General features: G+C 43.3%; 1 protein-coding gene across 4 annotated transcripts in view; it reads right to left on the reverse strand.

Annotated features, from left to right (window-relative positions):
* The window catches only part of CFAP57 (cilia and flagella associated protein 57), a 503,571-nt gene that overhangs the window by 119,818 nt on the left and 363,469 nt on the right, over positions 1-20,284 (reverse strand). For all 4 annotated transcript variants that reach the window (XR_004536603.1, XM_033916173.1, XM_033916174.1 and 1 more), the window contains 2 exons: positions 19,553-19,743; positions 19,023-19,196 (listed from right to left, as the gene is read on the reverse strand). Coding sequence is in view for 3 of the 4 variants with exons in the window: in XM_033916173.1 (XP_033772064.1) it covers positions 19,023-19,196; positions 19,553-19,743 (365 nt within the window). In the remaining variant the exon portion in view is untranslated. The remainder of the gene's footprint in view (positions 1-19,022; positions 19,197-19,552; positions 19,744-20,284) is intronic.

The raw sequence follows: 20,284 nt of genomic DNA on the forward strand, positions 1-20,284 counted from the left end.
AGATGTTATATTTAATGGAAAGCTGCTTGAATTTTCACAGTTGCAACATAAATTTGGTCTTGATAAATCACAAACTTTTAGATGGTTGCAACTGAAGCAGGCCATTCAGGAGGGGTTCCCTGAATGGAAAAATCTTGATAATCAATTTAGTTTAGAATTCTTATGCTTTCAGGTGGACTTCCTGGGACACCAGGCCGCACAGTGGTATAAATTGATATCTGGATTCATGAATAAAAAACCAAGAACTGGTCTTCGGGACATTTGGAGCATTGAGAAAATGTCCCAGATTGGCTATATTTGGAATGGTGACTCATGTTCCCTTTACATTTATCTCATCTTCTTAGTATAAAAATGCCTAGGAAATATAAAGAAAATAAAATTTTAATGGATACTTGGAAAACTCTACGTTATGTTAGCAATTTATCACCTGACCCATTACATAAATCATTAAATCAATCTATTTGGCTAAACTCCAAGATTAAAATCGGCGGTTTTAAAATTGTCTGGAAGCACTGGATTATTGCAGGTATACGAACTTTAAATGATGTTATTTCCAATGGTAAACTGCTTGATTTTTCACAGTTGCAGCATAAATATGGTCTAAATAATTCACAAAGTTTTAAATGGTTGCAGCTGAAGCAGGCTATTCAGGAGGGGTTCCCTGAATGGAAAATTCTTAATAATCAGTATAGTCTGGAATTCTTGTGCTTTCAGTTAGATTTTTTGGGACACCAAGCCGCACAGTGGTATAAATTGATATCTGGATATATGAATAAAAAACCAAGGACTGGTCTTAGAGACATTTGGAGCATTGAGATTAAGCAGCAAATTTCTGCATCTCAATGGCCTTGAATTTGGTCTTGGAGAATGAGATCTACAGTGTCTGCATCTATGAGACAAACTTGGTTCTTTTTGTTACATAGAGATTTTTGGACCCCAGTTAGATTACAAAAGTTGGATAGCTCTAAGTCTAATAAATGCTGGCACTGTAATCTGGAAGCAGGGACTCTCATAAGAACATAAGAAGTTGCCTTCACCGGGTCAGACCAGAGGTCCATCGCGCCCAGTGACCCGTTCCCGCGGTGGCCCATCAGGTCTATGACCTGTGGAGTGGTTCCTGACCATTTCTATAACCTACCTCTACTTCTATCTGTACCCCTCAATCCCCTTATCCGTTAGGAACCTATCTAAACCTTCCTTGAACCCCTGTAATGTGCTCTGGCCTATCACAACCTCCGAAAGCGCGTTCCATGTGTCAACCACCCTCTGGGTAAAAAAGAACTTCCTAGCATTTGTTCTAAACCTGTCCCCTCTCAGTTTCTCCAAGTGACCCCTTGTACTTGTGGTTCCCCACAGTCTGAAGAATCTGTCCCTGTCTACCTTCTCTATGCCCTTAAGGATTTTGAAGGTTTCTATCATGTCTCCTCTAAGTCTCCGCTTTTCCAGGGAGAACAGCCCCAGCATTTTCAACTTGTCAGCGTATGAAAAGTTTTCCATACCTTTTATCAGTTTAGTCGCTCTTCTCTGGACCCCCTCAAGTACTGCCATGTCCTTCTTGAGGTACGGCGACCAGTACTGGACACAGTACTCCAGATGTGGGCGCACCATTGCACGATACAGCGGCATGATGACTTCCTTCGTCCTGGTTGTGATACCCTTTTTAATGATACCCAGCATTCTGTTCACTTTCTTTGAGGCTGTTGCACACTGTGCTGATGCTTTCAGTGTTGTGTCCACCATCACCCCCAGGTCTCTTTCAAGGTTGCTCACCCCTAGCAATGATCCCCCCATTTTGTAGCTGAACACCGGGTTCTTTTTCCCTACATGCTTGACCTTGCATTTCTCTATGTTAAAACTCATTTGCCACTTTTTTGCCCACTCTTCCAGTCTCGTTAGGTCCCTTTGCAGGTCTTCACAGTCTTCCGTGGTTCTAACTCTGCTGCAGAGTTTGGTGTCATCAGCAAATTTAATAACCTCACATTTCGTCCCCGTCTCCAGGTCGTTAATAAATATATTTTTTTGTCCCTGCATCATGGCCTTTTGGAATTCAATTTGGTCCCAAATTAATTGTTTATTGGAAAACCATGTTGCCCTTTCGTATGACACAATTTTATTTGGAACTTGTATGAGATTACAGAGTCAAATTTCATCAAATAATAATAAGCTGTTATTAATAATGACAGGAGTTGCCATTCAGCATATCACCAACAATTGGAAAGATTACACAAGGCTAAATTACACTTTCTGGTGGAATTCGCTCTGCCATATATATAAGATGGAAAGAATATTTGCCATACAAAAAGGGAATTATAATAATTTTTAAAAGATTTGGGGCCATTGATAACATATTGTAATGATTAGACACATTTTTTGCACAAATAAACAGGATGTTTTGATGGAAAGGGGGGTTTATAATTATATTATTGAATTTGTTGTATCCTTGAATTTATTATTTATATAATATACTTGAATGATGTTGTTGGAAAGGGAGGGTGGGGGAGGGGATTTAATTTATTTATTTGAGATGATAATAGGAAAGGTTTTCAAGTGTTCTAAATGCATTATTTGTTATATTATTGTACACTTGCTGTGTGATGTTAAAATGAATAAAGATTTTGAAAAAAAAAAAAAAGATTTGGATGAATAATTAAAAAATATATATATTGTATAATATAAGTGAATAGGAAGGGAAGGGGAAGGGAACCAAGACCCTAACCACGACCTTTAACTTTAAAAAAGGAAGATACGATAACATGAGAGCCATGGTAAGAAAATAGATCAAGAAAAGGATAGCCGAAATCGAAACGGTAAACCAAGAAAGGTCCCTACTAAAAAATACTATCACCAAAGCACAGAATCTATACATTCCGCAGTTAGCCAAAGGAAGGAAAATTAAAGCCAAAAGAGAAACAGCTTGGCTAACCAAAGAGGTGAAGGATGCAGTTAGGGAAAAGAAGGACTCATTTAAAAAATGGAAACGCGAGAAAACAACCGAGGCTTGGAACAGTCACAAAGACGACCAGAAGAAGTGCCACAAGGCGGTGAGAGAAGCCAAAAGGGCAAAAACTTCAAACCCTTTTTTAGATACATTAAAGGGAAGAAACCTGCAAAGGAGACAGTGGGCCCTCTCGACGACCAAGGAAGAAAAGGATACATCAAAGATTGCAGACAGATTAAATTCCTTCTTTGCTTCTGTCTTTACCAAGGAAGACACCACATCAATATCCGAAACAGCGAAAGTTTTCAAGGGGGAAATAGAAGAGAGCCTCACCACAGTGAAGGTGGATCTGGACCAGGTATACTATCAGATTGACAAACTAAAAAGTGACAAATCCCCTGGCCCAGATGGAATTTCACCCGAGAGTATTAAAGGAACTAAAGGTGGAAATCGGAGAACTACTGCAATCCCTCGCTAACATGTCAATTAGAACCGGATGGATACCAGAAGACTGGAAGATAGTGAACATCATCCCAATCTTCAAAAAAGGATCAAGGGGAGAACCGGGAAACTATAGACCTGTGAGTCTCACATCGGTCCCTGGGAAATGGTTGAGGCTTTGATTAAAGACAGCATAGTACAGCATCTGGATAACCATGACCTGCTGAGAGGTAGTCAGCATGGCTTTAGGAAAGGGAAGTCGTGCTTGACAAACTTACTTCAGTTTTTCGAGGGAGTGAACAAACAAGTCGATAAAGGAGAAACGGTGGACATAATATACTTGGACTTCCAGAAAGCGTTCGACAAAGTACCTCATGCGAGACTTCTCAATAAACTACAAAGCCATGGAATAGAAGGGGATATACTAAGATGGATAGGAAAATAGAAGACAGAGAGTTGGCATAAATGGGAAGTACTCAGACTGGAAGAAAGTAACTAGCGGTGTGCCTCAGGGCTCGGTTCTTGGGCCTATCTTATTCAATATCTTCGTAAATGACCTGGAAGAAGAAACGATCAGTGTTATCATCAAGTTTGCAGATGACACAAAGCTATGCCGGGCAATCAGGTCGCAAAAAGACAGCGAGGAACTCCAGAGAGATTTGAAGCAACTTGAGAGATGGGCAGAAAATTGGCAGATGAGTTTTAATGTAGAAAAATGCAAAGTGATGCACCTGGGCAGCAAAAACAAGGAGCATGAGTATAAACTGTTAGGTATAACATTGGGGAAGAGCGAACAAGAAAAAGACCTGGGGGTACTGATAGACAGGACCTCAATGCGCAGTGGCGGCAAAAAAAGAAAGCTAACAGGATGTTAGGCATGATAAAGAAGGGAATCACGGGTAGATCAAGGGAGGTCATAATGCCGCTTTATAGAGCAATGGTCAGACCACACTTGGAATACTGTGTCCAACACTGGTCTCCATACCTGAAGAGGGATATAACTCTGCTGGAGAGGGTGCAGAGGCGAGCGACGAAACTAGTAAAAGGTATGGAGAACTTGAGCTACAAAGAACCCCTCGGAAAACTGGGATTATTCACCCTTGAGAAGAGAAGACTAAGAGGGGATCTGATAGAGACTTTTAAATTACTAAAAGGAATCGACAAAATGGAGCAAGCTCACTCACCAGCAGAGGGAAAGGATGGTGAGCAAAAAACAGCGTTATTCACATTGGCAAATGTGACCCAGACTCAGACCAGAGGTCATGGCCTGAAGCTGAGAGGGGACACGGACAAATGTCAGAAAATTCTGCTTCACACAGCAAGTGGTGAACGCCTGGAACTCTCTCCCAGAAGAGATGGTGAAGGAAACCACCATTCTAAGATTTAAGGAAAAATTGGATGCACATCTTCTTTCGGGACACATTGAGGGATACGAGTTACTGATGTATTCGCCAGGGTATGCCTGGCTGAGCCTCCGCGTGTGCGGATCACCAGACTGGATGGACCCCAGGTCTGATCCGGTGCAGGCATTTCTTATGTATATGGAATGATGGGGAGGGGTAAATTTCATTAATTTACGATGGATGTAATAGAAAATCAAGTGATGTTTTTAAGATCAAATGTTATTTCTTGATTCACTTGTTGTAAGTTGTAAAAATGAATAAAGATTTTATTTAAAAAAATAACTATGTATCTTATAAATCAATACAAGGATGCACTGACTTAGGTGGATAAACTGCTCTTAGACACACATTGCTTTCAAGCTCTTGCTCTATATAATTGGGAAAGTGGAAATGTGTATCACTGACATGATACAGATTAATAGACTCTCATTTATCTGGCACCCATGGGGATTGGTAGATGCTGGATAACTCTAGTTTCTGGATGCTTGAGAGTTACTCTAAAAATAATTTTGTCTCCCTTCCCACCTCACTCTCTATCATCCCTCCATCCCCACTTATAGGTCCAGCATCTGTTCCTCCCTTCTCATCCTCCTTTTTAGTCTGGATCACTTTCTCTCTATGATACTATTTTATTTGGAATGTCAATGAGGAAGAAAAGTCAAATTTCTGCAAAGAATAATAAGCTATTACTTATTATGACAGGAGTTGCCATTCAGCAGATTACATTTAATTAGAAAAACTGGAATAGATTAAATTACAGTTTTTGGTGGAATTCACTGTGTCATATATATAAGATGGAAAGAATGTTAGCATTGCAGAAAGGAAATTTTAATAATTTTCAGGAGATTTGGAGGCCATTGACAGAGTATTGTAATGAATAAAATATCATTTTTCCTTAGTTGGTATAATAGAACATAACAGGGATGGGGGTGGGTGGGAGGAAGTTTAATTATATATTGATGGGTTGGATTAATAGAAAATAATATATATATGTAATCACATGTGTAATAATAGGGTTTGGAAGGAGGGATTTATTTTTATTTTTAATTGTGAAATTAATAATGGTAGATACTCAAGTGATATTGTATAAGTTTAACTGTTATTTTCTGATGCACTTGTTGTAAGATGAAAAAAATGAATAAATATATTTTTTTAAAAACTTTCTCTCCCCCCACTTTAGTGTCCCACATCCATCCATCTCCCCTCCTCTGTCATTCACCCTGCTGGACCCTCTGCCTACCATATACACTTCTGGTTCACTTCCCCCCCTGGTCTGCCCTCCTTCCCCGCTGGTCTGGCTTCCTGGACCTCCTCACTTACCCAAAGCAGCAACGGTAGCTGGTCAGCAGAGGCAGCACTATAAACAGGCTGCTCACAGCCAGCCCCAGCAAAGCTTTTCCTCTGCTGCGTTACTTCCAATACGGCAGAGGAAAGGTCCTGCCAGGGCTAGCTGCGAGCAGCCTGTTTACAGCGCTGCCTCTGCTGACCGGCTGCCACTGCTACTTCAGGTAAGGGAGGGTGAGAGGGAGGGGGATTGAGGCTCAGGACTGCTGCCACTGCTGCTTCAGGGCTGGAAGGAGGGAGGGGGATCCGTGGCTCAGAACCACTGCCGCTACTGCTTCGGGACTGGAGGAAGGGAAGGAGAGCGGGTTGGTGGTAGAGAATGACACGGGGAAAAAATCTGTCCCCGTCACCGCCCCGTCCCTGGCTCATCGTCCCCTTCACCGCCCCATCACCGTCACCGCCATCCCCTTCACCGCCATCCCATTCACCGCCCCGTCACCATCCCCGCAGCATCCATATAAGCTTCAGTACTGCGAAACACGATGAAGACAGAAGAGAGTCCTGCCACTACTACTACTGCACTGAGAATCTGTTTCAGTGCCTCTGCCCTGTAGTAAAAACAGAACATAAAATAAATCAATTGACTTGTCCTTTCTTGCAATGATGTGTCCCCCATGTTCACCTATAGCTCGAATCAGATCAATTGTGCATACTGAAAATTCCCACCTGAGCACATAATCATGCAGATGCTGCAGTACAATGAGCAACAGGAGGATCTGGAATGTGAGCGTAGGCAGGCAATGATACAAAAACAGCAGACACCAGACCGATTGCAGCATTCCGCCTTCTCCCTCCCTCCACCTCACCTTAGATCAGGGATCTCAAAGTCCCTCCTTGAGGGCCGCAATCCAGTCGGGTTTTCAGGATTGCCCCAATGAATATGCATTGAAAGCAGTGCATGCACATAGATCTCATGCATATTCATTGCGGAAATCCTGAAAACCCGACTGGATTGCGGCCCTCAAGGAGGGAGTTTGAGACCTCTGCCTTAGATGTAAAATATGCCGGCTTTCTTTTTCGCCCAGCCACATGCATTCAAAAAGCCGCGCATGCGCGGCTGCTCATTTGTTCAATATTCTCCTCTGACGCAACTGGAAACAGGAAGTTGCAGGAGAGGAGAAGATTGATCAACTCAAGCAGCCGCGCGTGCGGCTGGGCAAAAAAGAAAGCCGGCATACTCTACATCAGTGTTTTTCAACTTTTTTACACCCGTGGACTGGCAGAAATAAAAGAATTATTTTGTGGACTGGAAAACTACTAGGACTAAAATTTAAAAAACCAGTTTCCGCCCTATCTCCGCGAGCTCGGTCACCTCAGTAACTATAGAAAAATAGTGCAAAATATAGACAGCAGATATAAATTCTCAAAACTGACACGTTTTGATCACTAAATTGAAAATAAAATCATTTTTCCTACCTTTGCTGTCTGGTGATTGATTTCATGAGTCTCTGGTTGCGTTTCCTTCTGTCTGTGTATCCTTTCTTTCATTTATTTCTTTCTGCACTCAGGCCCAAGAATTGTCCTTTTCTATTCCCTCTTTCCTTCCTATGTCCTTAGTGCCCTCGGTGCCTCCTTCCCATATCTTTAGTGCCCCCAGTGCCTCCTTCCCATGTCCTTAGTGCCCCTTCCTGTCTTTAGTGCCCCCAGTGCCTCCTTCCCATGTCTTTAGTGCCCCCAGTGCCTCTGTCTCATATCCTTAGTGCCCCTTCCAGTCTTTAGTGCCCCCAGTGCCTCCTTCCCATGTCCTTAGTGCCCCTTCCTGTCTTTAGTGCCCCCAGTGCCTCCTTCCCATGTCTTTAGTGCCCCCAGTGCCTTTCACATATCCTTAGTGCCCCTTCCTGTCTTTAGTGCCCTCAGTGCCTCCTTCCCATGTCTTTAGTGCCCCAGTGCCTCCTTCCCATATCCTTAGTGCCCCTTCCTGTCTTTAGTGCCCCCAATGCCTCCTTCCCATATCCTTAGTGCCCCTTCCTGTCTTTAGTGCCCCCAGTGCATCCTTCCCATATATTTAGTGTCCCTAGTGCCTCCTTCCTATGTCCCTCTCACTGCCTTCCACACTTTGTCCCACCCCCAGCCCCAAAGCCTGCCTGTCTACCTCTGTCTCTCCCTCCCTAGCCAAAGCCAGCCTGCTGCCTCCTTGCCGCTCAAAAAAAAAAAAGAAGCCTCCTTCCTTTTCCCCTGCTCTTACCGCCTTGCTGCAGCTGCTAAAGCCGACAGGAAGTCTTTCCAACGTCAATTCTGAAGTCGGAGAGAACGTTCTGTGCCAGCCAGGCAGCGATTGGCTGGCCCAGAACGTCCTCTCTGACGTCAGAATTGATGTTGGAAAGACTTCCTGTTGGCTTTATTAGCTGCAGCATGGCGGTAAGAGCAGGGGAACAGGAAGGAGGCTTTTTTTTTTTTTTGCACCTGTTCATCTTGCCAGCCCTGCTCTACATCAAAGGTGAGGTGGAGGGAGGGAGATGGCGGAATGCTGCAAACGGACGGGTGGGGACCGCGCGATCCTTGAATGCCTCACTGCGGAGACAAGTCTATTCACCACTCCATGGGGCGGTGAATGGCCTTGTCCCTGTCCCCGCAGAGACCACTATTTTTTCTTCCCCGTTTCGGCAGGTTACCCGCGGCTACTCGTGGCTAGCCTCGGGTAACAACCACCGTGTCATTCTCAAGACTGCTGCCGCTCCAGGAGCTGGAGGGAATAAAATTTTTATTTTTTGCTATGTGATACTGGGTTCTGTGTTAGGAGTCACTGCCCAGGAAAAAGATCTAGGTATCATTGTTGAGGATACCCTCAACTCAATGTGTGGCGGCAGTCAAGAAAGCAAATAGAATTTTAGGAATTATTCAAGAAAAGAATGGAAAACAAAGATGAAAATGTTATAATGCCCTTATATTGCTCTATGGTATAGCTGCAACATGAATACTGTGTGCAGTTCTGGTTGCCGTATCTCAAAAAAGATATAGCGGAATTAGAAAAGGTACAGAGCAGGGTGACAAAAATTATAAAAGGGATTAGATGACTTTCCTATGAGGAAAGGCTAAAGCGGCTAGAACTTTTCAGTTTTGAGAAGAGACAGTTCAGGGGTGAAATGATAGAGATCGGGATGCTAGGGGGGCCAGAAAATGGAAAATGCAATTTATGCTCATTTGGGACCCCTGTCTCCAATCACTGTCCCCTAGGGGATGTAGTATACTCATGAACATGTTAGATTAATTTTTAAGGCTGGCCTGTCCAGGGTATGGATGGTGGAGAGCTGTGAGGTACCTTCAGTATGTGTGTGTGGCGGGGAGGGGTTCTGGGGGGGAGAGGGAGGGCGATAGAGGTTTTGCATAGGGATTTTTGTTAGGTGGGGAGAACAGATAGTTTTTTAAGGGGGGGGGTTGCAGGGTGTTGAAACTGTAAGCATGTAGGCTTACTGTTTTGGTGAAGGTAGCATATGTGTTTGGGAGGGGGAGCCAGGGAGGAGGGATGCTTTTGTATTTTTGAATGCCCAAGGTTGTTCTCTGGAGAATTGTTGTTCTTTTCCCTTTACAGGAGTTTGCAGGCATATGTTTGACTTTACAACCTTCTGTCCTGAGCAGTAGTCGCTCGTGGCCAGTAGGGGGTGATGTCTATGGGACGGTAATGGAATGGACGTCAGGACATGATAGTGTAGTATTTTGTGGAATTTTTCTACAACAGTGCCTGCTTTTCGTATGATTCTGGGTAACTCTAGTTAGATACAAGCATATGTGTTAGTTAAGGCCACGCCCAATAGAAGCATACAAAAAAATTGGTGAATAAAAATCTGAATATGGATGTAGCCAAGGCCAGAAAAACTCACTACAGATTAATATTAAGGAAAAGCATAGTAATATTATATTTATGTACTTTGCTATTAAGCTAGATCATGGAGGAAATCAGGATATACATGGACTCCATTTTGTTTTCTGACTTTCTGTGTCTTCTGCTTGGTTTTACTCCATTTTGTGTTCAGCCTGTGTGCCTTTTGTTTAGTTTCCCGCTTCTAGCCTCGTGGTTCTAATTGATACCAGATGTGCCTTAGGCTGGTTAGGAAAAGTATATTAGATTACGTATCCCAACCTGAGATACATATAATATGTGAAACTATGAATGAAATACATAGTATGAATGAAATTATGAATGTTTAGGGCCCCTGAATGTGATATGTGGTGATAGAAATGGTTTATAAAAAGAACACTAAGGAAAAAAATCCTGAACACAGCATCTGGAAATGGTTAAGTTAGAATCAGAGACACTGCAGCAGTCTCCAACATAGGAAGGCTTCTGTGTGAGTATCAGTGAAATTTGAAGCTGTCAGTTCAGGGAGAGGGGGAAACAGCCCTTCTTTCTCCTTGACAGGGAGGGCTGAGAATTTTTCAGCACTGTTTAACAAATGCAGGTTCTCTTAATATACCTTTTTGAGAAGGACAAAAAGAATATTGGATATGTAATAAAATGTTAATGTATATTCAGAAATGAATGTAAACAAAACAAATATGATTTTTGAAACTTTTAAACATGTAGAGGAATTTTCTTTGTCTAAATTTAAAGACCACCACCTCTGTTATTTGGTTGGTCCACGGCCAATGATGTCACACTGGACTGAAGGTATATATTGGGGAGCTTCGAAGTATCAGGTTGAGTTCGTTATCAGAAGGCCAGCATTTTGGCAACTATAACGACCTCCCGCTAACGCAACTAGCCTTTTGAGGTCCATGATGGAAAAATAAAAGCAATAAAATTATATTTTGGTGAACCTTGCGTTATGCGTCATTTTCCATGTTTTTTGCTATTTTACACACCTTGAGTGAAAGCTAGCAGCTTAATTGGCAGCTGCAGCTTTATGAGTGCGCTGGTGTCTCATGGTCCATGCTCAGTCTGTAGAGGGGGGGCGGGGGCAGCTGTTGTTATTATGTATAAAATTTGATGGCTTGGATTTTGATGTTTTTCTGAAACATAAAAACATGGAAACATGATGGCAGATAAAGGCCAAATGGCCCATCTAGTCTGCCCATCTGAAGGTGATACTCTCTGCCTGAATGGCAGTGCTTGTACCACTGTCATCAATAAAACATTGTTTAAACATAAAAGCTTTGGATTTCTTAACGTGCCTATGCACTTTTCACTGTCCATGGATGATGTCACCCACATGTGGGAATATGCTGCCTACTTGCCCTAGGATAATAATGGGTATATATTGAAGAACTAAGGCCAGTACTGAGCAGACTTGCTTGGTCTGTTCAGTTGAAGATGGGCTGGGGAGCGCTTCGACAGCTGGGATGGTTTAGATGGGCTGGAGTGAGCTTGGACGGAGACTCCAATAGATGGAACCTAGACACAGTACCAGTCAGAGCTTTAGGTTTCTGGCCCAGAAATATCTAAGACAAAGGACAATCTTTTTTTTTCTTTCTAAAATCTTTATTCATTTTTCATCTTATAACAAGTACACAATATTACATCATAATAAATGTATACACATCACTTTAATTTCTTTCTATTATTATCTTAAATACATAAATTTATTCCCTCCCCACCCACCCTTCCCACAAATATTATAATCATAAATTTCATATAAATATTACATTCTTATCTAATGATTAAACCTTAAATAGAACTTTATACCACCCCCTCCCCGATATTATAAATGTACTTTGAATGGAAAATGGCATCTATTCATTGCAATAAGTTGTCAATGGCCCCCTGATCTTTTTAAAATTATTATAATTTCCTTTTTGTATGGCAATTATTCTTTCCATTTTGTAAATGCGGCACAATGAGTTCTACCAGAAAGTATAGTTAAGTCTACTATAATTTCTCCAATTCCTGGTGATATGTTGTATGGCGACTCCTGTCATAATCAATAAAAGTTTATTATTACTTGATGAAATTTGACTTTTTATTCACATTGATGTATCGAATAGAATTGTATCATATGATAATGCTACATGGTTTTCTAATAAATAATTAATTTGAGACCAAATTGATTTCCAAAAGGCCATGATACAGGGACAATAGAATATAAATCTCCTCAGTTCTCAGTTTTCCGTGGAGCCGAGAAGTCCGTCTTTGACTCTCTGCGTTTAACTTCTTAACTTTGTGCCTTCTCTGAACTTTTTTCTTCACGAATCGCTGTTCTTATTTTATTACTTATTTTGAGTTCCTCATTTCTCTATTACCAAAGTTCTTGACTTATTTGGATACTCAAAAGCACTTTGAATTTCAAGAAGTCCTTGCTTCTTTATCTCAACTCCGATTGCATCTCCTCCAATAACAGTCACTCCTTCATTGAAGCAGTCTCTCCGTTGGTGGATGCTCTCTTCCAATCTTTCCAGAGGCTTGCTTTTTCAAATGCCCCCCCATCTGAAGGTCCTCACGACAGACTCTTCGACCTATACTTGGGGCGCTCAACTTGATGGTCTCCGTACTCAAGGCCTCTGGACCAGTACGGATCGTCAGTGTCATATCAATCTGTTGGAACTCAGAGCAATCCTCAAAGCTCTCAATGCTTTTCAACATCTTCTTCACGACCAAGTAGTCCTCATTCGGACGGACAACCAAGTCGCCATCTATTATGTCAACAAACAGGGAGGGACAGGATCTGCCTTCCTTTGTCAAGAAGCTCTGAAGGTTTGGGACTGCGCAATCCGCAACAACACCTTCCTCAAAGCTGTGACTGTTATGTATTGAGAAAGTGGATCGCAAACCTGTGTCCATTGAGATGGCAGGGTCCACTGAGGAATTCTGAGGTGAAGTCTGGCAAAAGGAGTCATGTGTACTGTGGAGGCCATGTGACCTAGGAGTACCATCATGTGTCTCGCTGAGATGGTAGAGCGGGAACATAAGAACATAAGCAATGCCTCTTCTGGGTCAGACCTGAGGTCCATCGTGTCCAGCAGTCCGCTCACGTGGTGGCCCAACAGGTCCAGGACCTGTGCAGTAATCCTCTATCTATACCCCTCTATCCCCTTTTCCAGCAGGAAACGGTCCAATCCTTTTTTGAACCCCAGTACCGTACTCTGCCCTATTATGCTCTCTGGAAGCGCATTCCAGGTGTCCACCACACGTTGGGTAAAGAAGAACTTCCTAGCATTCGTTTTGAATCTGTCCCCTTTCAACTTTTCTGAATGCCCTCTTGTTCTTTTATTATTTGAAAGTTTGAAGAATCTGTCCCTCTCTACTCTCTCTATGCCCTTCATGATCTTGTAAGTCTCTATCATATCCCCTCTAAGTCTCCTCTTCTCCAGGGAAAAGAGACCCAGTTTCTCCAATCTCTCAGCGTATGAAAAGTTTTCCATCCCCTTTATCAGATGCATCGCTCTCCTCTGAACCCTCTTGAGTAAAGCCATGTCGTTCTTAAGGTACGGCAACCAATATTGGATGCAGTACTCCAGATGCGGATGCACCATCGCCCGATACAATGGAAGTATAACTTCTTTCGTTCTGGTTCAAATACCCTTCTTGATTATGCCTAGCATTCTATTTGTCTTCTTAGCGGCAGCTGCGCACCGTGCCGTCTGCTTCATTGTCATGTCCACCATTACCCCCAAGTCCCTTTCTTGGGTACTCTCATTTAATAACATCCCTCCCATCGTATAGTTGTACCTCGGGTTTCTGTTTCCCACATGTAATACTTTACATTTCTCAACGTTGAACTTCATCTGCCATCTCGTCGCCCATTCCCCTAGTTTGTACAAGTCCCTTTGCAATTCTTCGCAGTCCTCTTTAGTCCGAGTTCCACTAAATAGTTTGGTGTCTTCCGCAAATTTTATTATCTCACACTTCGTTCCCGTTTCTAGATCATTTATGAATATATTAAATAGTAGCAGCCAAAGCACCGAGCCCTGCGGGACCCCACTCGTGACCCTCCTCCAGTCCGAGTAGTGGCCCTTCACTCCTACCCTCTGTTTCCTACCCGCCAACCAGTTTCTGATCCATCTATGTACGTCTCCTTCCACCCCATGGTTCTTCAGTTTCCGGAGTAGGCGTTCATGGGGCACCTTTGGAAACCTAAATATATGATGTCTATGGGGTCTCCTTTGTCCATCAGTTTGTTAATTCCTTCGAAGAAGTGCAATAAGTTTGTTAGGCATGATCTCCCCTTGCAGAAACCATGTTGGCTGGTTATCAGAAGTTCGTTTCTTTCAAAATGTTCATCGATGTTTTCTTTTATCAGTGCTTCCACCATTTTCCCTGGAACTGAGGTCAGACTCACCGGTCTGTAGTTTCCCGGGTCACCTCTTGATCCCTTTTTAAAGATAGGCGTAACGTTGGCTATCTTCCAGTCCTCCGGGATCATGCCTGTTTTCAGGGATAGATTGCAAATTTGCTGCAGTAGTTTTCCCCCACGACAGATTCTGGAAGGGCATTCCAGTTTTCCACCACTCTCAACTTTAGAGAGTGCCCTCTCATTCTCCCAACCTTGGAGAGGGTGAACAACCTGTCCTTATCTACTAAGTCTATCCCCTTAAGTACCTTGAATGTTTTGATCATGTTCCCTCTCAATCTCCTCTGTTCGAGAGAGAAGAGGCCCAGTTTCTCCAATCTTTCATTGTACAGCAGCTCCTCCAACCCTTTAACCATCTTGGTTGCTCTTCTCTGGACCCTCTCGAGTAGTACCATGTCCTTCTTCAAGTCCCTTTGCAATTCTTCGCAGTCCTCTTTAGTCCGAGTTCCACTAAATAGTTTGGTGTCTTCCGCAAATTTTATTATCTCACACTTCGTTCCCGTTTCTAGATCATTTATGAATATATTAAATAGTAGCAGCCAAAGCACCGAGCCCTGCGGGACCCCACTCGTGACCCTCCTCCAGTCCGAGTAGTGGCCCTTCACTCCTACCCTCTGTTTCCTACCCGCCAACCAGTTTCTGATCCATCTATGTACGTCTCCTTCCACCCCATGGTTCTTCAGTTTCCGGAGTAGGCGTTCATGGGGCACCTTTGGAAACCTAAATATATGATGTCTATGGGGTCTCCTTTGTCCATCAGTTTGTTAATTCCTTCGAAGAAGTGCAATAAGTTCGTTAGGCATGATCTCCCCTTGCAGAAACCATGTTGGCTGGTTATCAGAAGTTCGTTTCTTTCAAAATGTTCATCGATGTTTTCTTTTATCAGTGCTTCCACCATTTTCCCTGGAACTGAGGTCAGACTCACCGGTCTGTAGTTTCCCGGGTCACCTCTTGATCCCTTTTTAAAGATAGGCGTAACGTTGGCTATCTTCCAGTCCTCCGGGATCATGCCTGTTTTCAGGGATAGATTGCAAATTTGCTGCAGTAGTTTTCCCCCACGACAGATTCTGGAAGGGCATTCCAGTTTTCCACCACTCTCAACTTTAGAGAGTGCCCTCTCATTCTCCCAACCTTGGAGAGGGTGAACAACCTGTCCTTATCTACTAAGTCTATCCCCTTAAGTACCTTGAATGTTTTGATCATGTTCCCTCTCAATCTCCTCTGTTCGAGAGAGAAGAGGCCCAGTTTCTCCAATCTTTCATTGTACAGCAGCTCCTCCAACCCTTTAACCATCTTGGTTGCTCTTCTCTGGACCCTCTCGAGTAGTACCATGTCCTTCTTCATGTACGGCGACCAGTGCTATACGCAGTACTCCAGGTGAGGGCGCACCATGGCCCGGTACAGCGGCATGATAACCTTCTCCGATCTGTCTCTGTCATCCAGCAGTCCCACCTCCTCCCTAGCCAGTTGCTTCCTTTTAACATATCTAAAGAACGGTTTGAAATTTCATGCTTCCCTGGCTAGCCTCTCTTCATACTTTTTTGGCTTTTCGAACCACTCGGTGACATTCTTTTTGATACTTCCTGTGCTCTTTCCAGTTCCCCTCAGTTTTGTCCTTTTTCCATTTCCTGAATGAGTTTTTCTTATTGCTTATCGCTTCCTTCACTATTTTAGTTATCCACGCCGGTCCTTTTGTTTGACTCTTTTTGCACCCCTTTCTGAATCTGGGGATATACAGATTTTGCACCTCGCTCACCGTGTTCTTGAGAAAAGACCAGGCATATTCTACCGTTTGCCATTTTTTGGAAGTGTTCCTAAGTTTCTTCCTTACCATTTCCTTCATTGCTTCGTAGTTTCCTTTCCTGAAGTTGAAAGTTGTTGCTATGGTTCTCTTTCCTTTCGGTATTCCTACCTCAACCTTGAACTTGATCATGTTATGATTGCTGTTTCCCAACAGTCCCACTACCTCTACTTCCTTTGCAGGTTCCCTTAACCCATTTAGGATTAGATCCAGAGTGGCATTTCCTCTCGTTGGTTCTCTAACAAGCTGCTCCATGAAACAATCTTGTATAGCCTCCAGGAATTCTGTGTCCCTAGCGCATTTTGAGCTTCCAAGACTCCAGTCTGTCCCGGGGTAGTTGAAGTCTCCCATAATAACTGTGTTACCGCTTTTGCATTCTCGCTTCATCTCGGCTTCCATTTTTTCATCGATATCTCCGGTTTGCCCAGAAGGACGATAGTATAGGCCCATCTTTATTTCAGGCCCTTTCCTTCCCGGTATTTTAACCCATAGCAATTCCAGCTTATTGGTCGTCTCCGCTGTGTCCATTTTTGTCGATTGTATGCTTTCTTTTATGTACGTTGCAGGGCTTGAAAGAATGTTTAGATAGGTTCCTAGAGGACAAAGGGATTGAGGGGTACAGATAAGAGTAACATAGAAACATAGAAAAAGCGGCAGAAAAGGGCTATAGCCCACCAAGTCTGCCCATTCCAAGTATCCCCCCCCTGAATTTACTCCCTTAAAGATCCCACGTGAGTATCCCATTTTTTCTTAAAATCCGTTACGCTGCTGGCCTTTATCACCTGGGGTGGGAGTCTGTTCCAATGATCCACCACTCTTTCGGTGAAGAAGTACTTCCTGGGATCGCCATGAAACTTCCCTCCCCTGATTTTCAGCGGATGCCCTCTGGTGGTTGAGGGTCCCATGAGCCAGAAGATATCATCTTCTGACTCGATGCGTCCCGTGATGTACTTATACGTTTCAATCATATCTCCCCGTTCTCTTCTTTCCTCAAGTGAGTACAGCCGCAACTTCTTTAGTCTTTCTTCATACGTGAGATCCTTGAGCCCCATGACCATCCTGGTGGCCGTTCGCTGAACCGACTCGATCCTCAGCACGTCCTTTCGGTAGTGTGGGCTCCAAAACTGAACACAGTACTCTAAGTGAGGCCTCACCATGGCTCTGTACAACGGCATCATAACTTCAGGTCTCCTGCTGACGAAACCTCTACGGATACACCCCATCATTTGTCTTGCCCTGGAGGAAACCTTCTCCACTTGACTGGCAACCTTCATGTCCTCGCTAATGATCACTCCTAGATCGCGTTCCGCTGTGGTCCTAACCAAGGTCTCACCATTTAGTACATAAGTTCTACGTGGGTTTCTCCTGCCCAAGTGCATTATCTTGCATTTTTTAGCATTGAAGCCTAGCTGCCAAGTTTTTGACCATTGTTCCAGCAGCAGTAGGTCGTGTGTCATATTATCAGGTGATAAGCCACTGCCTACTATATTGCAAAGTTTGGCGTCGTCGGCGAACAGTGATACCCTTCCTCTAAGTCCTTTCGTCATATCTCTTATGAATAAGTTGAATAGAATCGGACCCAGGACCGATCCCTGCGGCACTCCACTGATCACGTCCGATGCTTTGGATGGGGTACCGTTTACCACCACCTTCTGAAGTCTACCGTTCAGCCAATCCCCAACCCATGTAGTTAGAATGTCTCCTAATTCCATCGATTTCAGCTTGTTCAGTAATCTTCGATGAGGGACGCTATCAAATGCTTTACTGAAGAGTTAGGTACAGGGATAGGAGTGAGAGGCAAGTATAGGAATAACCAGGGACCACTGATCAGGCAATGGGCCTGATGGGCCGCTGCGGGAGCGGACCGCTGGGCGAGATGGACCTCTGGTCTGCCTCAGTGGAGGCAACTTCTTATGTTCTTATGTATAAGGCTATTCCACCTCCTTTCTGTCCTGACCTGTCCTGGCGATAGAGCTTGTATCCCGGCAGTGCTGTATCCCATTTGTTTTCTTCATTCCACCACGTTTCAGAGAAGACACTGTATAACAGAGTTGAAGAAAAGCTTCCAGTCATTGTTGTGGGAGGAATGCTCTGAGTTGGACAGTATCCAGAACAGCTCCAATGAATTGTAGATTCTGTGAGGGCTGAAGTTGAGATTTGGGAAAGTTGATTTCGAATCCCAAACTTTGTAGGAACTAGGTAGTCCGTTGGGTTGCTACAATAACCCCTTGAGATGTTGAATCTTTGATGAGCCAGTTGAGGTAGGGAAATACCTGAAGACCATGATTCCTTAGAGCTGCTGTTACCACTATCAGGCACTTGGTGAACACTCTGGTAGACGAGGCCAGGCTGAAGGGTAGTACTCTGAGATATTGACGGGAGGCTGGATGAATGGGGATATGAGTGTAGGCCTCCTTGAGATCCAGAGAGCATAACCAGTCGTTTTGCTCGAGAAGGGGATAAAGGAATGCCAGGGACAACATTCAAAACTTTTCTATGACTAGAAATTTGTTGAGAGCCCTGAGATCCAAGACAATCTAAATAAAATGATTAATTTATAGAGCCTGTATGGTTGGGCAGACTGGATGGACCATTCAGGTAACTTTATCTGCCGTCATTTACTATGTTACTATGTTTTATGTTATCACAGGTACTATCGAGGTAGTGGTTAGGCCATCAGGAAGGATATCCAGCATCCAAAGCGGAAGTACAGATAGCTCCAGTGAGCACAGATATGCCATTGAACCAACCCTGGACTTATTGTGAGGGAGGGAGGATAAGAAATCAAATCAAATGAATAAATAATTATCTACATATCTGCAGCTGTTGTACAAATATTCTTAGACTTCCTCATCTATCCCTTTGACTGTTACCTTTTTTCTCATGATTCCTGTTTCTCCCCTCAAACGCAAGTTTGATTCTCTCTCATCATAAAGCCGGCGCTCATATTTAATTTTCATATCCTGTATTTCTCGATCTGCATCTTCTTCGATTTGTTTTTTTGTTTCTTCAAACTCTCGAAGTTGCTGCCTGGAGTCATCCTGGGCCTGAAATAAAGCAGATGAAATGCAGTAGAGCTACTGACAAAATCTGTGATCTGTGATATACGTCTATGGCTCTGTGACTGTAACTCCAGAATGGTACTTCAATTTTGTAACCCAGAATTTCCCAACCAAAACATGCACAAAACACAGTATGTTCAAACCCCTAGTGATCTCTCTTCTTTTTTGAACCTGTTGTGTAAAATAATTTCTCTTGGTCTACATAGCACCAGTTAGGCAGCAGTACATCAAATTCCATTACCCTTACCCTAATACACACTGATCTAAATATCTGTTTTCCCATCTCTATTATCATCTGTTTCTACTCGGGTGCCTGGTGCAGGCGTCTCTATAATCTTTACCTGCTCTAAGAGTAAGAGCTGATCGTGTACTTTTGCCTCATAGTATTCCGTCAGCTCTTCCAGAGCCTGGCTTTTGTTCTCCTCCATCTCTTGCAGCTGTTTCTCATATTCCTCTTGCATCCGTTGGGATTTTACTTGCAGCTCCTCATACTTCTCATACTCCAGCATCAATTTCTGATTGTTGGATGACTCTGACAAAAGCAGATGAAACAAATTAGGGAAGAGACAATTTTCAAATAAGGTCACTCAAGGACTTTCTACCAGTTTTCAAAGACAATAATTACATACTTTAGTGTCCTAGGCAAATGCCTGTAGGATAAGCAATGGTTGCATGCAACAAAACTTGTCATGCAAAGCAGAATTAAATGAGAGAGTGTCTGTTCTCTGCAAAGTGAGACAATCTATGATGTGGCTGTCCAGCTTGGGCCCCATAGAGCTTTGCAGTCGGTCCATGATGCTCAGATTGGTTCTGCAATGCACACAAAATAGTGGTCCAAGCCTTATGCCCAAACCCCTCACTCATCCCAAAAAGGACATCCATGTTTGTTACCTTGATTTTGCTCTGAGCCAGTGTTATTTTAACTGGCTTTCTCGAGCTAACAATTACTAATCCACTTTCCTACAGCTAATTAGAAAAGTAGGATTTTAACCCTTTCCTCTCCACCAAGCAAGAGATCTGCCACCCTGTCAAAATACACCAGTGAGAAAGACTGAGGAAACCGGAATGTCTGC

Source organism: Geotrypetes seraphini, chromosome 12, assembly GCF_902459505.1.
Source record: "Geotrypetes seraphini chromosome 12, aGeoSer1.1, whole genome shotgun sequence".
Taxonomy (NCBI): Eukaryota; Metazoa; Chordata; class Amphibia; order Gymnophiona; family Dermophiidae; genus Geotrypetes; species Geotrypetes seraphini.